The 27,076-nt window shown below is 38.8% G+C and overlaps 1 protein-coding gene across 11 annotated transcripts; it reads right to left on the bottom strand.

The window, feature by feature from the left end:
• Nucleotides 1-288: 288 nt before the first annotated feature.
• LOC132326130 (glycerol-3-phosphate acyltransferase 3-like) lies at nt 289-27,076 on the bottom strand. Of its 11 annotated transcripts, none has more exons than XM_059843920.1 (14): nt 26,861-27,076; nt 26,523-26,701; nt 19,822-19,907; nt 13,167-13,239; nt 11,378-11,666; nt 10,924-10,998; nt 10,535-10,624; nt 10,115-10,208; nt 9,709-9,824; nt 7,625-7,680; nt 7,198-7,283; nt 6,413-6,541; nt 5,921-6,000; nt 289-5,487 (listed from the first exon to the last, which is right to left on the bottom strand). In XM_059843920.1, the coding sequence occupies exons 4-14, from the start codon at nt 13,192-13,194 to the stop codon at nt 5,373-5,375; spliced, it is 1,158 nt and encodes a 385-aa protein (XP_059699903.1). In that variant the 5' UTR covers nt 13,195-13,239; nt 19,822-19,907; nt 26,523-26,701; nt 26,861-27,076; the 3' UTR covers nt 289-5,372. The 11 variants fall into 11 exon arrangements, with proteins under 11 accessions (XP_059699903.1, XP_059699907.1, XP_059699901.1 ...); XM_059843924.1 differs by having other exon boundaries at nt 11,378-11,648; XM_059843918.1 differs by lacking the exon at nt 19,822-19,907.

Here is a 27,076-nt window from a genome sequence, read left to right as displayed (position 1 = left end):
ATAAAGCTGTAGTCCTCATGGCAGCTCAGATGCACACACAGGGGTGCCACTTCCTAGTGCTGCTGTGCAGTATAATCCTTGAGCTCGATGCAACCACCTTGTGTCACCCGGACACTGCAACATGCAAAGAATAACTTTAAAGCTCAAATGTCTTAAGACGGCATCTCGATAAAAATCACCCTCAGCTCAAATCTAACAAGAGTGTTTTTTTTATATCAATCTCTATCCTTCTAATCCCTTGTAGGTGGATTTCAGAAAGTTATATTAATAAAACACTGGACAGAGTGGTTATTTGAAGTGTAACAAATTTCAATTATTATTTTATTCAATGCATGTACATACATCTTGTTAAAAGTCATAAATTATATGAGAAAAGGAGGCTGTCCATAGCCACATACGATGAGCATTTTAGGAAAAAAACATCTATTATATAATCGATAAATGCAGTATTTAATGTATGAACTTGTGAATGCTTACAAAAAAGGCTGTTTAACAGATAAACTTAAAGGATAGTTATTACTATAATAATATACTGTATAAACTTAAAAGATAGCTATTAGTAACTATCCTTTATAAAAAGAAATATGCATTTTCAAATTATTTAATAGCCTACTTTTTAAAAGTTTGATATGCAAGGATATAGTACTTTTCCAAATATTACTCTGATTATTAGCCACAGTTTAGATATTACACATCTTTCATCAAACACATGTTTCACACTGTCAAATAGAAATACTAGGGGATATCAACTGATATCAATAATCCACAGCTGCACACAAATCATGGCTACTGATTAGTAAAGCAATTATCATATTAAATTAGTTCAACAGGGCTCAACATACTGTAAAATTAGAAATCAGTCATTACCACAACTATTATATAGAATAGCATTGATTGGATGTACTAAACATGAGCCTTGATGACAATTGATCACAATGAAGTCTGCTCACAGAGGAGTCTGGTACACTAATTGAGGAGCCATCCTTAAATAGAATAATAAATAGAAGAGGAGGGGAGAAGAGAAATGGCTACAGAGCTAAGGTGCTGCCTGTCTGTGCAAAGAAACAATAAAAAACCAAAGAACCAGGAAGGCCTTTGTATGCTGGATGTCCTCTAACTTCCAAGTCTCATTTTCAAACACCAAATGAACCTGTGAACTCCTCACAGGTCATCTCCACAATCTGTGCCACAGCTGGGAAACCTGCTCAGAAGAGTCTGAACAACACCTCAGAAGAAACATTTCCAAAAGCAAATCCCACAAAGAGGCCATAAACCCCAGAAGTCTCATCTGTGACACATGTGACCAACCTCCATTGGTCTGCTTGAAATCAGGCCTCAGACTGCATGTGTAACCAAAATTTGTTCCTTAGAGTGAGGAGCTGCCTGGGCTGCCTTTCTTGGTTTTGTTCAAGGCAAGCTGCACATGGAAGTGTTTGAATGAAACACTGCATTATTAAATTTGGCACTTACAGTTTGTAGTTCTCACTACAGCTCAAGAAAATGCATGCTGGTAGAAAACAAGTTCTGAACATCTTCATTATCCTGAAAACTTATTCTGAAAGTATCCCTAGCCCCAGATCAAGATCAAACAGCATCAAAGTACTGAAGGAACATCCCGCTCTACAGAGTGTTAAAATTAAAAAAAAAAAAAAAAAAAAAAAAAAAAAAAAAAAAAAAAAAAAAGCTCAGGGGTTAGACCCCTACCTGATTTTGAATGAAATAAAGGACAGAATTTGGTTTTGATTTTGGTTTGTGACAGGGAAGAGATGGCCTGGAGAAACCCCACACAGCAAAGGCTGCTGAAACGTCAAGCAAGCACAAGTTTTGCGGGTAGTAAACCACAATCAGTGTTCGAAAACGCAGTGTTCGGAGTATGCAACGTTATTTCTACGTTTCCGTGGTTTCCTGGAAATAGGAGAGCAGGCTGTGCGAAGCACTTTGCTGCCGCTGACTGGACGCCACCAGATGGCCCCCGTTGCATATCTCTTCTAACGCTCAGCCATGCACCTTGAACAGCTAGTTAGACAGGAAAAGTCAGATATTTAAACGTTCCCAAATGTAAGACAACAGTAGAAAAAGACATTTGGAGCCAAGGGAATAAAGGATTTGAGATACACCACTTTGCTGCCACTGACTGGACGTCACCAGATGGCCCCCCTTGCATATCTCTTCTAACGCTCAGCCATGCACCTTGAACAGCCAGTTAGACAGGAAAAGTCAGATATTTAAACGTTCCCAAATGTAAGACAACAGTAGAAAAAGACATTTTGAGCCAAGGGAATAAAGGATTTGAGCTACACCAATCAGTTTTGCAGGGATGTTACAGGGAAAGATCATTATAAAAATGAGCACACTGCCAAAGTTTCACTAAAGGAGAAAATTTTAAAATATATCTGGTTTTCTATCCACACAGCTGTTAAACAGTGATATCTTCAAGAATTAGAAGCTGCAGCTATTTTTGTTCAGCACCAAATTAAAAAGCAAGTCTCCCTAGAACGTAGGTCTTCCCTGCACTTATTAGCTATATCATACTTAATTTGGAGATTAAGTCATCCAGTCAATTAAAAGAACAAGGCTCCTTGGTTAAGGTCAAATATATTAAATGGTAAACAATAGAGGAAATTTGTGCTCTGGAGGAAGACAGTGTTCACAGGCTTGTCCAAGATGATGATACATCTTTTCTATGTTGTTTGCACAGCTATCAGATAATAAATACATTTAAAAATATAACAAGCAAAAACATTACTTACACTGACAGGATTTGGGGTTTTTTTGGTTTTTTTCTTTGACTGGTTTTGTTTTGGGCATTAATTGCCTGGTCCACCCAAATACTCCACTTGCTTCCATTTTAGACTATCATTTCTCACAAATGAGCACAAGACCAAGCTGCATTTGATCCTGCAAAGGTACATGGTAAAAAGAGGAGCTCTAATGATATAACATCTCCTCGAGCCAGGTCTTATGAGCTGTCAGAGAAACATCACACCCAAGATAGCCCAGCTACCTCAGATGGCACAAAATCAGCAGGATGGCTTCTGCGGTAGTGTTGGAAACAGAAAGGTTTTAATAAAAGGCAAAATAACAAAGCTCTTAACAGAGAAAAACTGAGCCAGAGCCAAGAGGCTCTTCCTCCTGGTAAAAACACCCCACAAAACTGATTACTTCCTTTGCTCTCTTCTTTTTCTAGTGAATTGCTTAAGCGGGACCTTTTGGCTTCTGTCCAATTGGGTATCCTTAGGTTTGAGGTAAAGTCCTAAAGGTCCTATGAGGAGTCTTTTAACAAATGGAGGAGAGAAACTTCTGGACTTTTTTCCTTTTTAAGGAGACAAAGGATAATTTGTTCCCTCTGTCAACAGGGGGCACATTCCTACACTCTAATAGTTTAGAAACCTGGTTCCTGCAAGACCAGTGAAAGATAAGAAGAGGAGTAACACAAGTGCAAGATCTTTGATTGTAAAATATAAGCTGTTTGTCAGCTTCCCACTCGTGTTGTTGTCATAACATGTTCTATTTTACTGTCACCATGCTCTCCTAGTGGAGGAGGAAAACACACTTATCTGTGGAGACCTTTTGGATAATAATCAATTCCTCCATAACGTTGGCAGTCAAAGGGCAATATACAATTTCAGATAAAAGCAGTTGTGAAGGCCTCTGCTGATACATTCCTTATTTCATTTGCATTTCAAGAGAAAAGAAAGGAGGAGGTGGAAAGTAAGTAGAGAAAATAACACCAAAAATCAAAAACACTTATTTAAAGCAGGGAAAGACAAAGTAGTCTCTATTTCAAGACAGACTGGCATTTTTATCAGCGGGTAACAAAGTATGTTCCACTTGTAACTGACAAGTTCGTGGGCTCATCACTTGTTTTATATTTCCCCATTTCTATATGTAAGTACCCACTTCACAGAGTTTTCAGCTTGCTTTGCTAAGACAGCCAAAAAATGACTGAGAGAATACTGACAATCCCACCATCCTCTCACAAATGATACGTAATACTCATACATTCAGAGGACTGAGCTTTACTTTTACATAACTTGGAGTCATAACCATAATGAGGATTGCACTTTCCAAGGCTCCTCTTGATGAGCTGGAGAAGTGTTGCAGGACAGGAAAAAAAGGCATATCAATCTCCTAATTTCTTACAGAAGCAGAAAATTTCTCTTCCAGCAGTTGTTCTTTATCTCCCCATATTTTCCTGTGTCTGGCCCCTCTTTTTGCCTATTTAGTCTCCCATTTTACCTCTGAGAACAAAGAAAGCACACAGTAGTGCAGGAAGAAGGGTCTCAACACTTCTCTTACTGCAGTCTATTAGCAACTCTCAGAAATCAATCACACAGAAAGACAATCTCCCAGTTTTAAACTCTGGCACACTGAAAACATTTGAGACTAATCAGGATTTTCAATCACATTTCTTCACATTTTTATACCTAGAAAATAAATCAACAGCTTAAACAGCCATGGAAGCACATCTTACTATAGTTGGGAGCAAGTAGACCTGTTCCAAATCAGGAGAGTGTGAAGCAATTTTCCTTACTGCCTGGTGGCTTTCTGTGGGAATCCATAAAATCAGAGGGTTTTGGGAAAGCTGCAAAAGGCAGGCCTCAGAGACAGCAGAACTGTGATTAGAGCTAAGCAATAGCCATGAGATAGGTCAGCAGAAAAATTATTTAAAAAGTAGAAAAGCAACGACGAGTAGAACAATGGTCCATGTATTAACGCTTGTCTAGGATAACTTCCTAAGCTGCAGAAAAGTTTATCTAGCAAGATATTAGGAAGTTTGAAGCTTAATAATGGAGCTCTTTGTTCTGCTCTTTGTCATAGCAGAAAATATTCTACAATGCCATCCCTGGTCTTGTGACATGGAGGAGAAAGTCAGCATCTGCTTTTTCCCTCTGACATGCAACACTTCCTCTCCAACATGCAATTCAGAAAACATATTTTAGTGAAATGCTTCATGTCTTCTGACACCAGGAGATCTATCTCTAGAGCAACATGGTTACTGTGGCTCACAGGAGTATTCCTAGTCTAAGTCGCTGAGAGAGTCTAGCAGTACAGAAGTGATTTATTAAAGTAAGCATTTAAGTCCTCAAGGTATTGCAAATATTTTAAAGTTGAATTTTAATGAACATAATTAATTTTACTGTAGATTCTTCTCAGCATCAGGGAGAACTTTATTAGCATATTTTATGTTTTCCTATTTATAAAATTACAGTACTTTGCTTTAAATAAGGAAATTTCTTTATTGTTTGCCTGCTGTGTCACATGCAAAATATCTTACGGGAACAGAAGGAAAACATGTTGGGTTTAATATAAAGACAGTCTATTTTCTGGTAGAGATAAGTCATGGAAAAATGAGATAAAATAAATAGCATTTAACAGACATTTCCGTTTCCCACAGATCCATTTTCTATTACTATCTGGCAATATTTTTTCTGTTGCTCTTCCTTGAAAGACTCTTTGGCCTTTTTCCTTTTCAGTCCCCCATCCCTGAAAGATACAGAAAAGAAACAGCCTTAAACTCACTTCAGGGTAAAGGCAGAAAAACATTACTATATTTAGACTATGTAGTCAAAGCAGTTTCCACTCTTAATGTTGACATCTCTAAGACAATGCTAAGTGATTTATACTGCCAAGACTAACAACACTACAATGCCCTGCTTTTAACCCAGCATTTAACAGGCAAGTAATTAATTTTCACCTAATACTGCCTGCTGTCTAGATCCACCTGTCAGCTCTGTTTCTCTCTATCTACTATATTATTTTAATGTAATTGTTCAAGTAATAAAGTAACATTTTCTGACTCAGAGTCAGTAACGGTGGTGCACTACAGTGTAAACAAAGCAGGTTTTCAAGGATTCCATGCTAATATTTCAGAATACAGAGCACCTTTAAAAACAATTCCAGAACTGTTGCTTCTTACCAAGGAAGTGCAGACATTCCTGCCCGAGCAGCAATGACAGCCTTGACTCTGTCAGCAAAGTGAACAGCATCTTCTTCTTCCTGGAAAGAATATATGCATTAATTGCTTTACAACATAGACATTTTCTCTGTGCCTCACTTAAAAAGATAGGTTTTGTGACACAGCAGGCAGTGGGGTTTATGCCTGACCCTTGAGCCAAATGTGAGCAGTTCCAGCTGATCCTAGTTTGCCACTATTTGGTGCCAAAAAGAACTACATGGGATGCTCTCTGGCTTCTGAGACAGCCTGAAACAGCACACAGCCTGAAGTCCCAGGTCTGGCCAGAGCAGGGGATGTATCCTAGATAAATCCAAGACTTGGATTGTAGTGTTGCTTCCTGGCCTTTGTCCATTAAATTATCAATAAGGATTCAGAGCACCTTGTGTAGTAATGCAGACCTCCTTCCAGATAACATTTCACAAGCACTTTCAAAACATACAAAAGTATAAGAACCTCTTTGACCATCGGAGGCAGGTACCACACATTGCAGACAATAGCCCAGCTGGTTAACACATTAAAAGCATAGGTCATCATGGAATGCTTTGTGCTGTTCCAGAAGGCATCTCCAAAGCGGGGGTCATACTGGAAGACAAGAAGAATAAGCTGCCTTGGTTTAAATCACATAAACAGCTTTTTTTTTTTTTTTTTTTTTTGGCCACAAAGTCACTATTCAACTTATTAAATAATGGGCAAATCTAATCACAGCTCCTGAAAGCATCAGTAAATTCAGAGTAAAGTTCCAACATTTATTACAAGTTTCTAGCAGTTACCATTTACAAGCAATGCATGACATCAAACTGTAACAGACCTGCAACAAAACTATGGCAAAAGATTTATTCAAAACGTAAAAACTTGTCATCTCCATATATGCTGATTACAAAGGTTTCCTTGACAATGCTCACACCAGTTTTAAGAACTTCCAAAAGATCAGGTAACATTATAGTGCCAGAAAAAGTAACTATTATTTCTAGATCTAGAGTGACCTGGCTAAAGCTACCCAGAAAGACTTGAAAGTGCCAAGAAAACTGCCCTTATCCTCAGAGCACATAAGAGCCAGGACAGAAATTACAGGTTTCCCATACTGCTTAAAACCACAAGTTTCTGTCTCTCAGGGCTTATTCAGTGCTTTATGCACACCAAACATATCCCTTTTCAAGGCTTACACATGAACAGCTTCTCTGACATGAGAAGCGTTTGCAACCAATCCTTCCATGTTTGGAAAACTGCAGTTACAGTACCTTGATTGCTACTGGATGGATGGTTCCTCCTACCTCAAAGCTTCCCTTCTTAAACATCATTACTGATGTGTTGTTAATGCAGGTGCCTGGTAGGAATTAAAATAGATGAAGGGCTTAATCCACTCTGAGAAAAGTATCAGGAAATTAATCCTAAACTGTCTTAAGGAGACTTAGTTAAAGGAGAAAGTAAGCTTTAGTTCTGGAACATAATCCCAGAGCCTTGTATGTCTTTATTCTGTTATATGCTAAAGCAAATAAACTGTCATAAAACTGCTGTAAAATACTAGAACCTGACCTTTAATATCTCATAATAACTAATTAATTCTACAAACTAAAAACAACCACAATTCTAAAGACTGGATATAATAAACTGCACTCAATGGCAAGAAGTGAGAAGAGCAAAAAAATCAATACAGTTGCTTCTTACCTTCTGGGAAAATTAAAATGGGTAACTTGGCCTTATCTGCAATGTGTTCTCTAATTCTGTGGAGAGAAAATAAAATTTCAGTGTACACTTCATATTTATTTTGTCCAAGAATCAACATTCATTACCTCTCACGTAGGACAAAAGCCCTTGCCCAATTGCCTTTTGCCCAGTCAGTTGCCTCATCTGGAATATGTTCTGACTTCAGACCTTTATCTCAGTATCTCTTGATAATTAAAAAAGTAGATTTTCTACAAAGCTCTATGAAGTTCCATTTTAACCAGAGAAATGTGGTACTTGAAGCATGTGAAAATAACTTCCCAGATTCCAGCTATGAATGCAGTCAAACTTTTTTTTAGACTGAAATATATTCCAAATTTCTAGTTTTCATGCTTTCTAGGTTCCCAACATCAGTTTTACATGTATCTAACGATTCTCCGCCTTTAGTTAAGTGACAGATCACGATCTTACTACATTTGCTGCATCACTTAAAACCACAAATATCACCACTAAACAGATTACTGACACTAAAATTGGTCATTTCCAAGACAACTGTGTTTCCTACAACTCAAAAGCATGGAGATCCTCTTTGGCCTATGTTGTAGTTTGAGAGGAAATTAAGTTTTTTGAGATAGTGTGGTCACGCCAATCAGTGTTCAGATTTTAATACTGGCACCTAGTTTGTCCACTGAAAGCATAGATATGCCTCTGAGAACACAGGGAGTTAAAAGCTGTGAACTCCCAGGAGAAGTTCCTTTTGAGTTCCGGTCTTGGAAGAAAGCAGACCTCCCCCTGCTCAGCTCCGAGCTACTGGAGGGGAGGGGAGCCATGCGGCCAGAGGGAGGTAGGCCAAGCCTGGGCCGAAGGGTAGAGAAGCCCTGCGAAGCTTTGGACAACCATCCCCCATTCCCCCCCCCCGCCCGGAGGGAGAGAGAGAGAGAGCGGCCTGTGCCTGTGATAGCGCGGCTGGCGTGAAAGAGAAGGGGGGGGAGTGCCCAGCAGGGCAGCCAGCCATAAGAGTTCATGAACCAGCAGAGCCTGGGACTTTTAACCCTTCTTGAAATGATAGAAACCTTGCAAATGCTAATTCCTCCTGGAGTTAGTGAGATTAAGAGAAGCTGAAAAGAATCGTAAGTAAGAAGAAATGATAGAGTGGCCTTTAGCTAGACTTTTCTTAAATAGCTATGACAGAACCCTTGAATTCCTGTGACACAGAAACTGCATTCTAGAGAGAGGCAATAGCTCAGAGCCAGGAGAGTGCGGTGATGTGAAAGTGTGTGAATAGAGACAACGAGTAAAGAGAGTAGTAGCAGTGCCCTCCGTCTTCAAAGAAGAAGAAGATGATCTCTGTTCAAGAAACCCCTCAGCCCCAGGGGATGAAATCTAGGAGAGACAAGTGTCCCAAACAGAGAAGAACTGTGCTCTTTTTTAAAACTAGACAAAGCATCCTTAAAGAGAAAAACCCTAGAAGCAACTCTAGTCCATGTGCAGTAGTGAAAGCACTGAACATGAAAAGAAGAAGTCATAATAGCAAAATGTTCTCCGGGCGGTGCCACACGTGACACAGAAACACAAGAAGTTTTGACTGTTTCCTGAGTGAAGTCTGTAGTGCAAGAAAGACTCCTCTCTTCTCGAAGAATTGAGAATTGATTATCTAAAAAGTAGTAACAGAATTAAGAAATTTAGTGGGGAGAGGAGGAAGAAATTTAGAAAGTTTTCATCCTGTGTTCTGTGTGTTTTTCCTTATAGTTTTAAGTTAATAAATTTTTTTCTTTCAATCTTAAGTTAGAGCCTGCTCTGCTCTGTCTCTAATCACATCTCACAGTAAATACCAAGAAAAAAAGTATTCTCATAGAAGCACTGGCATTGCGCCAAGCTCAAACCATGACAGCCTACATTAAAGGACAAAATCAAAACACCATACATCAAAAACAAAACAAAACAAAACAAAAACATAGCAAAGCAAAACAAAACCAAACCAAAACAAAAAACCCCAATTAAAAAAAAGATGATGACAAAAAATGTCAACACTGATGACAAATTACCACACCGGACCAGACAATGAAGCAAACACCTCACTACCTTACTTTTTCCTCACCAGGTGACGGTCTTTCATTTCCGAGCGTTCAAACAAGACATGCTGAGAGGTTTGCATGCAGGATTTTTGAATAAGTCCCATAAGCCCTCCATGTACCTGGCCAACCTGTAAGCACAAAAGAAACTTGTTACAAAGCAAACACACACACACACACATTTAAATTATTAAATTCTAAACGCAGATGCAACCATTTCTAAGCTTATTGACAAATTATACCAATCTCCTTGGTCATACATGTGCACATACCTGCCTGCATCTAGTTTTTTGCAGTTCAGAATGTGAATTTGAATGCTGTGAAATCCCAAATGCTCTATGAGGAAGTTCATCCTCTTACTCCATGCTACATCTACGGGCATCTCAACATTACTGATATTTACCAACTGTCTTGTTCATACCAAGGAATAGCATCCATCACTGGCCAGGATTAGGACATCCAATGGAGATGTGTGGTTGGCTACACAGATGCCTCCCTCCTGTGGTTTGTTTTCCCTGCAAGGACAACCATAAAAGTAATTAGTTAATGTTTATTCTCCAGACTACAATCCCAATCAGGTGGCAAGCACTGAAAAATATCCAAGTGTCTGAAGAGTACTACATCATCTACACACACCCTGCCAATACACAGGAGGAAACACAGGAGGGCATGTGAACATCCTGAGAGAGTCTGGATGATCCAAACAGCTTTTTGGATCAAGTTGTACCATCACCAAGTATCCAGGCAGTAATGGAATAAGAATCCTGCTCCAAAACTTGAGATGTTAAATACTGCAAGAAACAAATTCCAGACTAATAAAGGGCAAGGTGGCAGCACTCACCTGTTATGGAAATTAACAAGACCACTGAGACATCGGACACCTAAGGTGGCACATATCATCTGGACCTGGTTGCTCAGCCAGCCTTTAACTCTAAAAGAAATGAAGCCATAGATACATTTCTATGGAGTCACACATGCAATGTAAACTCTCTGAGTTATCCCAAATTGCTGTTATCGCAAAGACCATACTAAGGCTCACACTGCATGTCTGCTTTCAGATGCCATTGCCATAACTTTCTCTCATAACACTCTATAATTTTACAGGAGAGAAAAAGTCACCCCATGATAGTCCACATCAATCCTCTGGACCTCAGCAGAGTGTTCCAACTACTAGTTCAAATCCTTAAAGAAATACAGAAGAAATTGAAAGAGCCCTCAGCAAATACCTACCTGCCATTTGGAAACCGTCCCACTACAGTAGTGGCTAACATCAGCAACAGGATGCTGAAAACAGACAAGCAGATGCTACAAAGTAAAATAATCTTAATTAAATGGCAAGAAGCAAAACTGGAGGAGTAAGCAAGAAGGTATTCTTATTTGGCTCTTTAATCCACTTCACAATGCTTCCTTTCAGCATTAATAGCATCTAACTAGCAACAAACTACTAGCTAACCAGCACACAAACCCCTTAATCCAGCTTTGCTGAATTTTAAAAGCAAATTAATTACTAATAAAACATATTAAATGTGAGATTTTTTTTTTTTTAAGGGATATTTGAGTTTAGATGGCTTCTTGGAAAGGTCATGCCAGATTCCCCTTCCTCCACTAGCCAATAGTATATTATTTCACAATTTCTGTAAAAAGTACCATGAAATACGATCCCAGCAAACCCTGTCTGGCTCACCGGAAAGGCAGCAGAAGGCAATACCGAATTAGGATGCCAGTGACCCACACAGCAGCCAGTTTCCAGCTGACATGGTGCAGGTTGGCATTGGTTCTGCTGAGGAGATTCCAGGACAGCAGCTCCTCAGAGGAGAACCGTCGAGTCACTTCATCCTCCGCAACTGCCTCACAGCCCTTCTTGGAAAAGTACATGACATCAGCAAGGCTGAAACATCCTTGGCAGTGGCCAACAACCTCCTTTTCCATGGGAGTCTCATCTCTCTGGATGATCCCTGCACGAGGAAATGAGCCTTCCTTCCACAAGGTGAAATGAACAACATGGATTCCAAAGAGAATCAATCAAGAAATACATAGGCTTTTTAGAAACAGCTCTCCTGCTCAAGCACGATAATGCATTGCTATGCCTCATTTATGTACTGACAGCTTATTCCACGAGTTACTTCTCTAATCCTATGCAATATAATGCCCCTAAGTTGCTGAGGAAAGAGAAAAGGATTCCAATCAAGCTGCAAATAAAACCTTGAGCACAACACCTACTTCATTATTGTTTACCAAATAACATAGGCACTCTCACCTAGAAATGTCACATATACACTGCCAAGACAGCAGATCCCTCCTGGTACCTTGACTCAAATTCAGGCAGAGTTTGTATGATTGTTCCTGCTGGTGTTGATTAGCTTTATTGTTCCCCAGCTGTAAAAACACCTTCCTATGCATTTTTTTTTTCTTGGAACATTCTATCTATCTCCCCCCATCCCTTCTCTGTTAAGAGTCACTTCCCTACCAAGAAACTTGAAAGTGCCTGGGTTTCCCCCCCCACCCCAGACATACATAGCATTACACAGACACATTGTGCTGTCATTCTTCCTGCACATTCTTGATCTGCTATTTGTAAAATCACACCCCACAAGACTGCAATACAGCATGTCTCAGATATCTGCTGAGGTCATTCTGAGACCAGATTCTTATCTGGCTGGTTACAGTGACTAAAATTCTCTTGGTTCGTACCAGCTAACACTTGCCTTTCTTGTTTGCTCCCCCCACCTCTTTTATTTTTTTCTTTTTGATGGGGCGTATTGGATGACATTAAATATGCATTATAAAAACACACTTATCTTGATCAACCTACCTCTTCCTAATCAGAATCACAAATCTTTTCCCCATCTGCACTTCAGTAAAACCTTCAACTCCCAGGAAATCATCAGACCAGAAAATTATTAGCTGACAAACAAAGCAGCCTACATGACTAATCACTAAAAATGGCCTACAAGTAAAAGGATAACTATGAGAACTTAACTCTTTGGTCAAAGAAGGAAGGAAAAATAGTTGGGGGAAAAATTATTTGGATTTTATCCTCGTGTCTAGAAAAGAGTGCAAATTCTATCTGTGATCCATGGGATGCTGTAACTTTTATTTGAGAGTCTGGATTTTTTGCATGCTAGGAGTTACAAGAAGCAAAAGATAACTATGCAGAGCTATGACAAGCACAAAGAACACTAATTTATCCCAATCCTGTAAAGAGAGAGCTGATGGAGCCCAAAAGCAAAAAGCACTTATGAAAAGAGGGACACTTTCCAAATGCCTATCAGCAAAGTCTTTCTATATGCGCACTAGTCTCTAATTCCTTTTATTCACAAAACTCAGAGATTATATTTTTTTATAACATGCTTACGTGGGTTTATAGCTTCAACAGATATTTGCTCATCAAACTCCTTTCTAAGTAAGATTGTTAAATAGCTGCCTTTTTACACAATAAATAGAGCTGTTTCCCCTTCGTCCAGAGATCTTACCAGTGGAGATTAAATTTTCAAGTGCCATCACCTTCTGCTTTTTTACTCCCTCCTCAATCTGCAGGGTGGCCCACTGTTCCCAAAACAAGAAAAGGAGATGTTGATGGTTTCCATTTCATCATTTACAGACATTCTGCAATTACCTCAGGTGAATTGTCCGAGCCTCTTTTACCCCTGCCAGGTCTAGGATTTTCATTTTTCAAATTCAGACTGAAGGGTGCCCTGCAGGCCTCCTGTTTCACTTGTTACATAGACTACCTTTTGCCATTTCCAGGAAAAATTGTTCAGCTCAAACTTCTTTTCAGGACACAGGCAGTTGGCTTTTTTCTGGTGGTCCAACAAATTACTGAGCTACCTATGAGACTCTATAAGATCCAAAACTTGCTCTTCTCCAGTTAGTTTCAGGCAATAGGATTATACAAAATATTATCACTGACATTAGAGGTATGCCAGAATAATAGAAATAAAAAATTGATTTTAAAGAATAAAAGACATTAACATATTTTGAGGGCATTCAAGTGGTCTCTGTTGACAGAAAACAGAGCTGGCAACATTTTGTATCAATAGTATTTCAGAAGGTAGCAACTATGATAACGAGCTTTCACCCTTACCTGTATTCCTTTTTTTGGGCTAAGCAGTTTCTTCTCCTTGTATAGAGCATCATAAAATTTTCCTTTAGCAAAATCAAATATAAAAATATGCCTGATTTTTGAAATTTTCCTAGTTTTGAATGTTTTCATCATACATATATAGACATATAAATAGTAGCTCCCATGAGTACTAAAATCTGGCTGTATTTATGTCAAGGTACCTGCCCTAACAAAGGGCATAGGATGCTTGAGCGTAGGCTCTGCTCATTACTAAAGGCTCAGTGACCCACTCAGTTTATGCCTTCACCTGCTATTAAGGGTTCCCATCTACAATAGATAAAGATAATCCAACTGCTTCATATAAACTCTTGCTAAACAGTGTATTTCCCTCTAGCTGACATGTGCAGCCACACAAGTCACCACAGCTGATCTCAGTCTTCACTACATTACAACATGTCACATGTGCAAACAGCAACCAGATTTTCGCCACCCTTAAGTTTTGCATGCTCTTTCTGTAGCTATCAAAGTTAAGTCAGTAACAAAATGGACACTTTGCCTTGACATAACTAGGATATTTTAGTTACCGTAGCTGACCTTTTTTTTTTAACAGCATCATAAAAGAAAAGAAAAAAGTGAAGGCAGAATAGGCTTTAATGTAGTATTTTAAACTCCATACAAACCTTCTTTAATAACACCATAAAGCAAACAACCTCCCCAAAAAAGAAATTTAAAAACCTGCAACACAGAGCATCATCTTGTCTATACTTCCCAATTATTCTCCTGCAAAGGTGAACAGGTTCATAATCTCTCAATCTTTTGCAACACATGGAGAGTCATTCAGAATGGTGGAGCCAGTGGATGTCATGAAAACAGCAGCCCACACACTGAGAAATGAAAGAACATACAGAACAGGTACAGGAACGTTGCAAAAGAGAGAAAGGCAGACGTGGCAAATTTAACCTCTTTACAAAATATTGCTGGTCCTCATCCCTTCCCCAACATCCTTTAGGATAGTTGCATGGCATGAGGGAGGAAAAAAGTATAAAACATAAAATATTTGAGACCGACAAATAAAGCCTTCTGCCTTAGTCTCTGCTTTCCCATTTCCTGTCTACCATCCTTATCTTGCCTAACATTGTCCTCCTACATAAAAAAGCACTTGTCAGCTGGCCAGGACTGCCAGAAATGAGCTTGCTCATATTGTCCTGAAGGATCTGGAATACCTCTAGGAGGCTGGCTTTTGATTTCCAGATAGAAAGATGGTGACAGTCACTGACCAAGCTGACTCCAAAAATACAAGTTAACTAATCTAAATGAGCAAGACAAGTCAAAACCCACAAAAATTTATAAAGCTTACTAGTAAATTATAAAATCTTGCCTCCTAGTGCAGAGAAAGAGTGAGGCAAAAGTGGCAGACTTAAACTAAATAGTCAAGGCTACAAAGGCAGTGTCCCAGAAAGATGAAGAAGAGCTTTCAAAGGCTGAACAGTTACACAGCACTCGTTAGCTGGCTGAGACAGGCATCTACAAAGTCTGAACTGGCACAGAGCAAATGCTTAAAGAGCAGTTATCCATTTTCTCTTCTACTACAAGAACTGAGGTTTACCTTGGGAAAGCTTTGGGCAGAGTATGTGAGCAAGAAAAAAGGCAATATATTTCCATAAACCACCACGGAACATGAAATTCTCCTAACTCATGACTTGGCATGAGAGATTGAAGAACAAGAAGTGAGGAGGGAATACAGCTGTAGAGTCACCCAGGTCTTAGACTTTCAGTCCAGCCATTTAATTGACACCTGCCAAAGCCATCTGTATGGGTCAAACTCTGGACTAACTAACTCTGCAGAGGCTACTGTGTTGTTCTGCCTTTGGTAGCATCTGTATGCATAATTTGTTTTCCATAATGAAATAAGGCTTTGTGATCACCTTTGTGTTGCACAGTATTGAGACAGAGCTGTCACGCTGGTCTTTGTTGCAAAACAGTAATGAAAGGATGTTTTAAATACCTTACAAAAAAACCCCACAGATGTTGCAACTAACACAGAATTTAAGTATTAAATGTAGCAACTTCATTCCTACATCTGCTGACTGAATGAGAACTTAGATGTTGCGCTTTCCCTCACTCCCATTTCTGAAGTGATGAGGATACAAGAAGTCCAAACCCCCAACAGTTGATCCCACCTGAAATAGAATACTTGACAGCTTAAGTCCAACAGTCCAACAGTCATTTGTTTGAGCGTCCTGTAATTACATTCTAAACAAAATGAGGATGCCCAATACTTCTTTATGTTAATTACTGTCTTCACAGGACATAACAGGAAATACAATGGGGAATGTTTATTTCCTGAAATCTCATATCTTGCAGGATTTGTCCTCCCTTTTTGCTTTTGTATTGAGTACAGGCCAATACTCCATCTTTCCATACTAAGTAACAGTTCAGTTTTGCCTCTCTTCCATATTTTACTACCTCTTCTCTCATATTCTCACTAAAGGTTTTTCTAATCACTCATTGCATGAACTTTTCTCAATCTTTTTCTCATGTGTGACAAAGGCTTTGGGGCAAATCCTCCATGTAAAGTCTTCCACTACAGTGTCAAAGAGAAGTTTGGTAGGTATTCAGCATCAACTAAAATCACCATCTAAGATCAAGCACTTGTAATCTCTCTTCACTCAACAGTGGTTTCTACCTGGCATTTTTTCCCCTTGCCCATTACAAACATGAACACAGATCAAATGGTGTGAGTGTTACACTCACTGTCTGAGAAGATGTGACTATCCACTCTCAGGCTGTGAAAAGGACTCACAAATCTCCTGGCTGCTCCAGGAGGACTGATGAAATGGGTTGAGAAGGGTTTGTTTGGGATAAAAGCACAGATATAATTTGTTTGGGTTTTGATGGAGTGATCAGCTAAGGATAACCATGTATTTAAAAGCACAGCAGTGCAATTTTTCACCAGCTGAAGTGTCAGCAACATCTGCCATACTCCAGTAGGAGTTCACAGCATATGAGCTACCTCCATGTACAAGTGAGCTCTCAATGCAAAAACTACTCACAATTTTTAGCTGGCTGATTTCTTTTTCTCTAGAAGCAACAATGCTCCAATTTCATACAGAAGTTCAGATCTTGTAGAGCTCCAGAACATTTCTTGGCAAATAGAGCTACAGGTGTTTAATGTGTTTCTTTGACTCTTCAGAGGGATCTGAGAGCATGGCATAGATTTCATCCTAGCAAATGCATCTTCTTTTGCAATCACTGGAGTAACATTCCTGGAACAGCTTTGCTACTATCCTCATCTCCAACAAATCCCAGGATGGACAAAGCTCAGAGAAAAGACATTATTTACAAAAAGAAGTTTACAAGCATATGTGAAAGAATAACCCTAACAAAACTCAAACCACATTCACCTTTATAATTTCCAGAAATACTTGAAAGATAATTTAGGGTAATAATAATAAGAAGAATTATGGGTTGATATATGCAATTGAGAAATTACTGTATTGGAGGCCTTTTGCTGTTATATTATCCACATGTCCTCAAAAACAAACAAAACAAAACAACAAAACAAACAAAAACCCAACCACAAAAAGCCCCTGCAAACAAAAGCAGTCATCCCAAATTTTCAAACCTTGAATCTTGCTTTTATAAAATGATTTATTTTCTTTCTAAAATAACAAGTATCTAGATTCCTTGATGGAAAAGCAGTAGAAGGTAAAAATTATTTCCATGCATGATTACATTTTTCCCATTTATTCCAATCACCACTCATAGTGCTATCACACTTCAGTGAAGTCAAGAAATCAAAGCGACTTATCATATGCCACCATTACTCATTGCTTACTGATAGATCTGAAAACTTGAGTTTTATTCTGAAACACCTTTTTTGCTCCCAACAAATTAAGTAAGGTCTAAAGATACATTTTCTTTGAAAACGAAATTTAAAAAAATTTTTTTTTTTTTTACTTTGAAGTCCTTGATTTCAGTCTCCACTCTTCTATTTTTCTCGAGTTGCCAAACATGGAGGAAAATAAAACATGCTTTTCCTCTGCTCAGCTGTAAGAAACAGATAAAAAGAAACTCCTCGGGTGAGAAGTTTTCTATTAATTTTGCTGGTCTACATAACAGACTAAGTCAAATGCAACACAATGAAGTGACCAGCCATAGTGCTCAAGGTTGGATTTTTGCTGAAGCATCACCCAGTTGTTTGGCACTTCCTCGAGCATTGATATTCCTGCAATATAGTCAGTAGTGTGCTAATACTTGACTAAGCGTCTTCAGCATTTCCAGCTCAGCTCTCCGGGAAGGCATCCTGTTTTACTATTCCAGAGGACAACAGGAACCACAGATGGTGTCTGTGCCTTATTCCATTAGCAATATTGCAGGAACACAACACCACAGCTAGAAACCAGCCAACACCTCTGCAGTGTTTCAATGTCAGGTTTTTCATATCTCAAACAAGCCTGCCTTAATGCTGACTTATCCCAAGCTGCAATTTTGGCTGTATTCTGGTGAAAAAGCCCCAGGACTCCAAGAATAGGCCGAGCAGTTCCATGTACAAGCTTTAACCCAGAATTTTCCAGTCCTATCCTTTCTTCCTAAGAGTCTAGTGGGCCACGTTACAAGAAAAGGGGACCTAACACCCCCTCTATTCTTTCTCCCTCCCATTTTCCACCAAGATAGCTCTTAACTACTTTTGTGGCACAATGAAAAGCATTTGACAATACTTCAAGGAAACCATTGGAATTAATTGTAAGATGAAAACAATGGAAACTCCTTTTTTTTGCCCACAGGACAATTAGGAAACAGCTTTGAACAAAAGAAAAAAATGAGCTAGCCTAAATAGCAGTGCATGGAGTTATGCTGTTCCTGTTATTAGCTGCTGTGGCAACAGGGAACTGGACACAAAAGGCTATAGCTGATCACATAACAATTAACTTATTTATTTTTCAGAACATTGATCCTCCACATTGTGAGCTATTATGACTCATAACCTGTTACAAAAACTGTGGAGAGAAAAATACTTCAAGTGCTTTACCAAAGAGAAGTGCATTCCTGCATAAAACACACACTGAGTGGGTCAAACACCTCTTGGAGTTGGGAAATGCACAGGGAAAAAAACCCCAGAAATTATTTTGATGCTCACCAACTACAGCAGCAAAGTTGTCTAAAGACAGGTTTGATGTTAGAGTAGCTCTTAATTAGGGTATGAATAAGAATTTAACTAGCATACCACTGTCTGATTAAAAAATATTTCACATATAAAGGCCAATATTACATACAGCCACCGCAGGCAGTCCTTGCCCGCTGACATCAGTATCTGAAAAAAAATAAGTAACCCCTAAATTTTGCAGTCATTTGCACTATGCCAAATGATGTTCAGACAGCTGAAGACAGATACTGCTCAAGAGCTCCTAATCAGTATTAAAACAAACAAACAAACCCCCAAACAACAACAAACAAAAGAGAACATAAGAAGGATAAAAGACAGAATTGGCAAGGTAAGATGGTCATGATATTAACTGTATCACACTGTTACAGACATGTTCTACTGCAAAACAGATTACTCCAAGGGCTTAATAATAATAGCAAAAATAATAGTAACATGTTTTCTGCCACAAGTAGAAAGTATATTCACAGAAAGCAGGTTTATGCCAGAAGCACAAAGTCAATTTACTGGAAAATGGAAATGTTTTACTGTTTAATATGATGAATTCACAGCACCTACTTCTGGCTAATAATGGATATGAAAAGCCAAACTTGAAAAACTAAATGGGATTCTGGCCTACAAAAAGCCCCAAAAACCTTTTATTGATAGAAACAGGATCAGCATCTTAGCCATTATCTGTTTAACTCTAAAAAAAATATACTTTTAGAAGGTTGCACACAGATTCCTTTAAGTCTTGTACAGCAGAACTTGTAACTACTGGATCCCCCAGATTTATAACTGGGTGAAGCAAACCCACAGAATCAGTGTTCTTACCTGGAATATTAATTCCATGCAATTAAAACAATCCAAATAAAACCACTGAAACTTATATACATCTTAAATACACATTTTTATTACTTACCAACTCCACAAACTAATAGATCTTTTTCTTTATACTTGACTTGTCACGAGTATTCTACTTGCATGAAGCATTCTAACAAGCATGAACTAGAAGAAAATACCATGGAATCTCTACTTTAACCCCAAAAAAACATCAAACCAGTAGCAGATTATAAGCCAGCACATAACTAGATATCATTAAAGATACCCCTCAAAAGATTATCATATAAAATAAAGCTGCAAATAACACATGCAAGTTAATAGATTTTGTTTTCTTCTGACTTTTATGACATTTCTATAAAATGTACAGATTTTTATTTTTTTATTAAACATGTCCTGTAGCAAACACATACCTTTTGAACTCACTTCTCAACTTACCTCTAACATTTTAATTACAATTTTCACATAGAAATGAGAAATCCCCAGTGACACTCGAAATATCGAAGGCAACAAAACTAATGCCACAAACAAAATCATCCAGATAGACAAAATTTTGCCTTCTGCAAGGCCATGACCTTCTCTATTTTCTTCCATGTTTGCCCCTCCAAAATGCCAACCAGCTGCCTTTCTCAGAATATATGCTCATCTGTAGTGGAGAATCTAGCAAGCTTCAAGAGACAGAGGCAAAGAAAAATTCCGCATTCTAAGAGCCAAAGCTGTCTCTAGGAGAAGGCTGTTGCTCACTGAAGACTGACACTACTGACACTCTCAATGATAAAGTAATTTCTATCCTTTGTCCCACCCTAACTCCACCCACTTCCTTGTAATTGATAAGAATTTGCTCACCAGGGGAGAAGAAAGAAAAAACATGATAAGTAATAATATATGTTAAGTAATTAGATGCCGCCAATAAGGAACCTTGTCAATGTGACAACTGGTTTTCACAGGGTGTCCTGCCAATAAATTACAATACAGAACTAGGTGGGTGTGTTTTTCTGACTGCCGAAAATCTTCTCTTATTAATACAGATGAAGCATTTCTCCAACTGATGTTTGCACAAATCTGTGACTTATTCACTCAGATTTTCTATTTCATGGTGAGATAACTGCCTTGTTTTGGTATTTGAACAAATGAATGAAAGAGAAGCTTGAGGTGCAAGTCAGGCTTTTTCTATTTTATTTTATTTTTTAATAACACATTTGAAACGAAGATGCAAGTTTCAGCAGGCAAGGACTGACAAGACAATAAACCTGCTCCCTCCACTCTATCCCTATCAGAAATTCACCAAAAAAGCCTGTATTACAGGGTTACAAAATACACTGTGGTGAAGAAACAAGCCATCTCTCTCCACACATATTCAACTACAGAATTGAAATGCAATAGATAATCCTGTTTCTCCTTCTAGCCTATCAAATTTCAATAATTTAATTCAGTATTTTTTAGAAAATACCCAGCTCAACCCCTTACAGCCACCCTTCTGCCTTTTTGCATGCATCACAGATGATATAAAGGTGAATAACTCTAGAACCTCAGGTGAGCCTACCAGCTTCTTGTTTACAACCTTACCACAGAACAAATTAACCAGCCTTGGTGGAAGGAAGATTTAGGGCACAACTTCCAAGACAGTGACATGCTGGTCCGCAAAAGATTTTCCCTTTGCCAGTAAATTGATGTGTTTTTCTGAAGTTGGGGCTGCCATTTAAAATATTCCTATCCCCAAGTACCATTGCTTGGTTTGTGTTGTGAAGCAGCAAGATTCCTTATAAATGGAAGCAGCCGCAAAGATCCTGTGTAAAATGTGCGTCCAACACTGTCCAGGCAGTAAGAGAAGCACAGATATCAGAGGGGGCTGCACCACCTCAAATTTACACCACACATTCAGGCACCAGCACACAGACTCCTAACACTCACAAGCCCATGAGAATCCATGGCACGCTTCTTGTATCACATAGTGAGTCGAGTAGCTTCTGTACCTTCAGATTTGCTGCTGCATGACATCGCTCAGGTCTTTCAAATTACATTGCAATCTTTTCCAGCAATATAACTTCTCTTTTGCATCTTTTCATTACTTATCTTCCTCACCTTTTTCTCCCCTTGCTGGCCACTTTCTGAGCCATTTGTATCCTCCACAAAACCCCACTGGGTTTGTTTTTTAAGTGTTTCTGCCTTCCCAATGCTCTTTCTCCCAGTGACAACGTTAAGCCCCTCACTCTCCACGCTGCTGCTGCCAGGTACACCATTTACCACTATTTCTTACCTGCCCTGCCAAAAGGCTTCTCTAGGAACAATGCTCCATTGTAAAATAACTTCGGTCACCCATTTCTCTTTAGCTACTATTCCTTATTCTCCTTTCTGGTTTCCTCCTCAAGTGGCTTGCCCATCCAATACACATTCCCTAGCGGGGGCCTGTGGAGAGCTGGAGGAGAGGGCGTTGATCCACCTGGCAGCACCTGTGAATAGCTGCCATCAGCCGCGGCACAGGAGATTGGTATGCACAGAGTCTAGGTGCTAAAAACTCCGTGGGCGGGAGGGTGGAGGTAATTTCTGGGACCTGATTTGAGGCAGGAAAGGGGGGCAAAATGAAGTACTGCAAGGAACAGGAAGATGTGGCAACTCACTTGGTGGGATGCCTCAGCAGCAAGTTTAGGCACACACAAGACAGATTTCTTAAAAGCATAGAGGGAAAGACTGACTTGCCTAGCCTGGGTGGGAGGAAGAATTTTCCTCTCTTGGATAAGGTAGAGTTGTTTTTCATTCTGTAAAACCATATAAAGAAAGAACTGAAGAGTTTCTATTTGCCTCTCTATTGAGGTGGTGAAACCATCCAGCCCAAAGGTACTACAAGATCCAAATGGCTAAGACCCTTCTTACAATTATTCTTTGCTTTATCCACTTTGTGCCTCCTGAAATAATGAAAACCATTTCGATGTTCTTACTACTCTGTTACCATTGATGTCACATGGTTTGGAGAGAGAAAGAAGCAAACACACAAACAAAAAACCTGCACCTCAACCACCCAAACCGGGAATGACGCCAAAATCAAGGAGATTCTGCATGTCTACCTAGTAACACTATGGAATAAAAATTGTAATTCAATGGAAAATTGTCCCAAACCCCACTAAGGATTAAATCTGAGAACTAGAACTTGTCCAATCATGACCAAGGAGTTTAATTTCATTAAATTTCTTCCAAAAATGGCTGCCAAGGCTTCTAAATCATCCTTCTGCTCTTGAGACCTTAAGCATAAAAACAACCAAGACATAGTGGTCTAAGCACTGCATGTCTTAACTCCAAAACACTTGGGACTGCTATAGAAGTGAATATGGATTTGAATTTTATCACTGCCCTGAATGAAGGTAATGAACTTCCTCACGATGTGAAGAAGAAAGGAAATTCTTTATTTCTTCAGGCAATTCATAACATAGTTTCTTATTTTTGACCAGAAATTTGGCATAGCTTTTTGCACCTCATCCCAATAATTGATGATGATGATATTATTAATATTTATTACTACTACAGAAGAGCCATGAAATGTCATTTTTGTCAAATTCCAATGTGAATAGATATGCATCCAACACTATGCTGAATAACTACAGTTTGTAATGTGACTTCATAAATTTCCTCAACAAAATAATTTCTTTCCAAATTAGTTCTGCCATCCACTGACTAAACAGAGATTCTGCATGTCATTCTTCTGCCCTTTTTGTCCCTCTTACCAAGAGCTAGCCTGCTTCAATCATATCAGTTTAGAAGCTGTGAGAGAGGTTTTATCCAGAAGAGGGAAAGTATTGCAAATAAAGAAATAAACATGCAGCAACAGAATGTAGCTCTGATTTGAAAGGTCCAGTAAATAACAGGTGATGAATTTATACCAAATAACCACAAGCGCTTTTTTATGATTAAGTACCCCACATGTTAGGAAAAGCCACCAGAAAACAGGCAAAACTCTCTGTTCATTTGGAAAAATGGAACTCAGAAGAAAGCAATGTGGGTGACACAGGAGGAATCCAAGAGCAAAGCTCCCTTTAATTTAATGAATCTCAAATTGACACCCACAAGCATAACAAATTCACTTGAAACAATTCCTGGTCTCCTAGGGAAATGACAAGCTGATGGAATGGGCATCAGCTGCCTACTCCAGGTTCTAGATCCTTTGAGGTCATTTTGCTAATTTCATATTGCAAAACATTGCCTATTGCCCAACTGCCAATTGTCTGAGGGAACTGGAATTACGACCCATTTATTTTTCCAGTGCAAGAAGAAGCAAACACAGCACTGGCTTGTGTCTATTTGTAGTGCCTCACATGGAAGGGTTAAAACAAGTATAAACAGCCCTTTCCTGCACAGCAGTCAGCTTTTAAGCAGGTTCAAATATACTGTGAACAGATTAAAAACTGCAGTGGGAAGTGCTAGCTTTCAAGGAGTGCTACGATGGTTTTGCCTTCCCTCTGATACCCAAGGGGAACACAGCCTGGAAATAACACTTGCCATGGTCTTCAAAAAGAAGGAATTACATAGTCACATAAATTTTGGCAACCACTCCTTCCAGGTATGCTTCCTTCCTGTCCAACACTAACCATTCCAGTGATTCCAAAGGGATGTCAGGGTAGAGTTTGCAGCCTGTCTTTCTTGTAACACCTTTCTTATCAGACCACCCAAACATCCCATGTCCCCAGCAGATACTGCTCCAAAGCAGCACTGGCACATCAGCTTCAGCCAGGTGGTGCTTCAGATGCTGAAGTAACACACTCCCTAAGGATTAACAAAGAGGTATTTCTACCTGAGGCAACTGACAATGATCATGACTGTGAATCAAGGTCAACCCTCTATCACTTGATCCTTTTTTTAGGAAATATGCAGGGTATAATTTTTACCATTGGAGTAGCAACATTGTCCAAAGCTGCCTGCAGCCAGAAGTACATTCTGACATTGCCATTAGGCAAGGGAAGATGGTATTATTGCTAAAATTATTCTTCTGACACCAGTTGTAGGGCTCCCTGGTATTTCTCTGTGAGTTTTGCCATGCTACATAGCAGACTAATCTATTTAGAAAAGTCTTGTAAGTCAATGACACAGAGACAGACAGCAAACCTGGGATGATTTAGCCACATCACTTAACATCTAAGGATACCAGGATCATGTTTTTCAGGATAAGAAAGTGTTTAAACAGGACTGATCAGAACATTCTACACCCCAGTAATTCTGTTGAGTGTACTCAGAATGAAAACTACTAAGAACATCCCTTTTTTCAACTAAACTTTAACCATATATAACAACAACAAAAAGTCTTTATCAGTTTTGCTTTTGTTTTCGCAATGTTTCAACCCCACATTCATCAAACTCTTTAGCTGATTGCTACTCAAGGGTGAAATAATCTCTGGTGGTTCTATTTTGATATTTATCAAGACTGAGTTTCATGCTTTACATGTGGAAAATTCTCCAAAAGGCCAGAATAACCTTAGAGGTCACATATTGCATAGGAAGCAGTGTCAGGTACAATATTTATTAATGGAAAACACACTGTCTTCATGCATTGAAGTGCAAATATGTGCTCCTCTGCATTCTCACTCTGAGCTATGTCTGCTATTCTTTAGGTCTCTACAGATTCCATGTATGCCACCAAACAGGAGCATGTTTATATCTGACCACAGTAATGCTAGTTATGCTTTATCTTTGGCCATCAACAGTCGAATTATGAAAACACTGAAGAAGTATCTTTAACTACTGTATCACTCACATTAGAATGACTGTAACAAATTTAGCTCTGACTACAGAAACATTATTGTTTCCATACAAGATAAATTCAACAATTACAGAAAGTCATTGTATCCTGTGGCTTACAACAGGCTTGAGTGTTTGTATCTCAAAACAGGGAAATCCACTACTGTTCTGATTACATTTGTTTGCCTCAGCAATGTATAAGTACCCACAGATGTGTAGGCATTGCATGGCTGTCAATACCTATCTCATATATTGTCCATATAAATCTTGTATCTGGTTTGTGTATCATTGACACTGAATGCAATAAATTAATTTGTCAATGCCTAAAACTTATTGCATTGATTAAATACAAACAATTTTCTCCCAGCTCCGGCTTAGGAGTGACAGCAAGCACAACACAGGGTCCTTCGGGAGAATTCCTGAACTGAGTGACCATTTTGTGTCCACTTTCACCATTTTCTCCTCAAACAGCTATACAAGCTTGTCGTATCATCTGTTCTTGTTGCCTCTACCACAGCAATATGGTCTATAATGGAATCATTTGTTGTAATATGTCCCTTTAGATGTGTTGTACTTGTTACCCATTTTTTTAATACCACATGGTCTGCATCGCAAGAAATGCATGCTAGCTCTTCCCCATCAACCTTGTCCATCATTCTGTACTATCCAGAGACTTGTCATCCCCTTATTCAGAGATCTAGATCATTTATGACTGTGTTGAGAAATGAAAGTCTTGCCTGGTCTCTCTCTCTACTGTAACAATAGTTAAGAGTCACAACAGTTTTCCCTTTTAAATACTAGTATCATTCACATATATTTCAAATAATACTTCAAGAATTTTATTTAAATATAAATATGCCAGAACTCCTTCTAAATCTTGCAAAAAAAAAAAAAAAAAAAAAAGGGGAAAAGAAACTGCACTGAAAATATTAATTTTATAGGCAACTAAAAAAATATGTGTGAGACCTAAAAAGCATGGAAATACGTCTTGAAAGACCACAGGTCCATACATCCTATTTTAAGAGTCAGAAAATTAACGTCTAAGGCTGAGATTGTGCTTACCTATAGTCCTGATGAGTGATGAAATCAAACACTTGCTCTCCTGAAGTAAAGGAGTAAAACCCTTGCGGCCTTTAGACCAGATCTCTGATCACATTTCAAAGAATGTCGTCACTTGTAACTCTCTCTTCCTGAAAATGTTTTCTAGGACTTTCTTCTGGCTGATATGTCAGGAACACCTGCTATAACAGGGAAAAAAATGTTAGTACAAGTATTAAAATAAGTAAAATGTGACAACTTAAAAAATACAAGACACGCATTCTGCAAACAGTCTACATCTGAGGAAGAAGTGGTACAATTTACTGCTGTCAGATCATCATTTAGCATTATCATTTTATTACCTCCTTATCACATTTTATTAGGTCATTAACTCAGAAGATTCTCCCCACATTCTCAAAGAGTGCAGCGCATAGACATACAGCTGTATGTCCTATTCCGAAAGGCACAGCCTTGGTATTAAATCTCCCTTCTTGTTGACTAGGCTTGAAAGCAGACAAAGTTGAAACCCCAGAGAACATCTTCTCTTAAGAACATTTTTCCAAACTCCGCATTTTGCA

Source organism: Haemorhous mexicanus, chromosome 4 (assembly GCF_027477595.1).
Source record: "Haemorhous mexicanus isolate bHaeMex1 chromosome 4, bHaeMex1.pri, whole genome shotgun sequence".
Taxonomy (NCBI): Eukaryota; Metazoa; Chordata; class Aves; order Passeriformes; family Fringillidae; genus Haemorhous; species Haemorhous mexicanus.
This window is presented reverse-complemented; position numbering and strand designations above follow the sequence as displayed.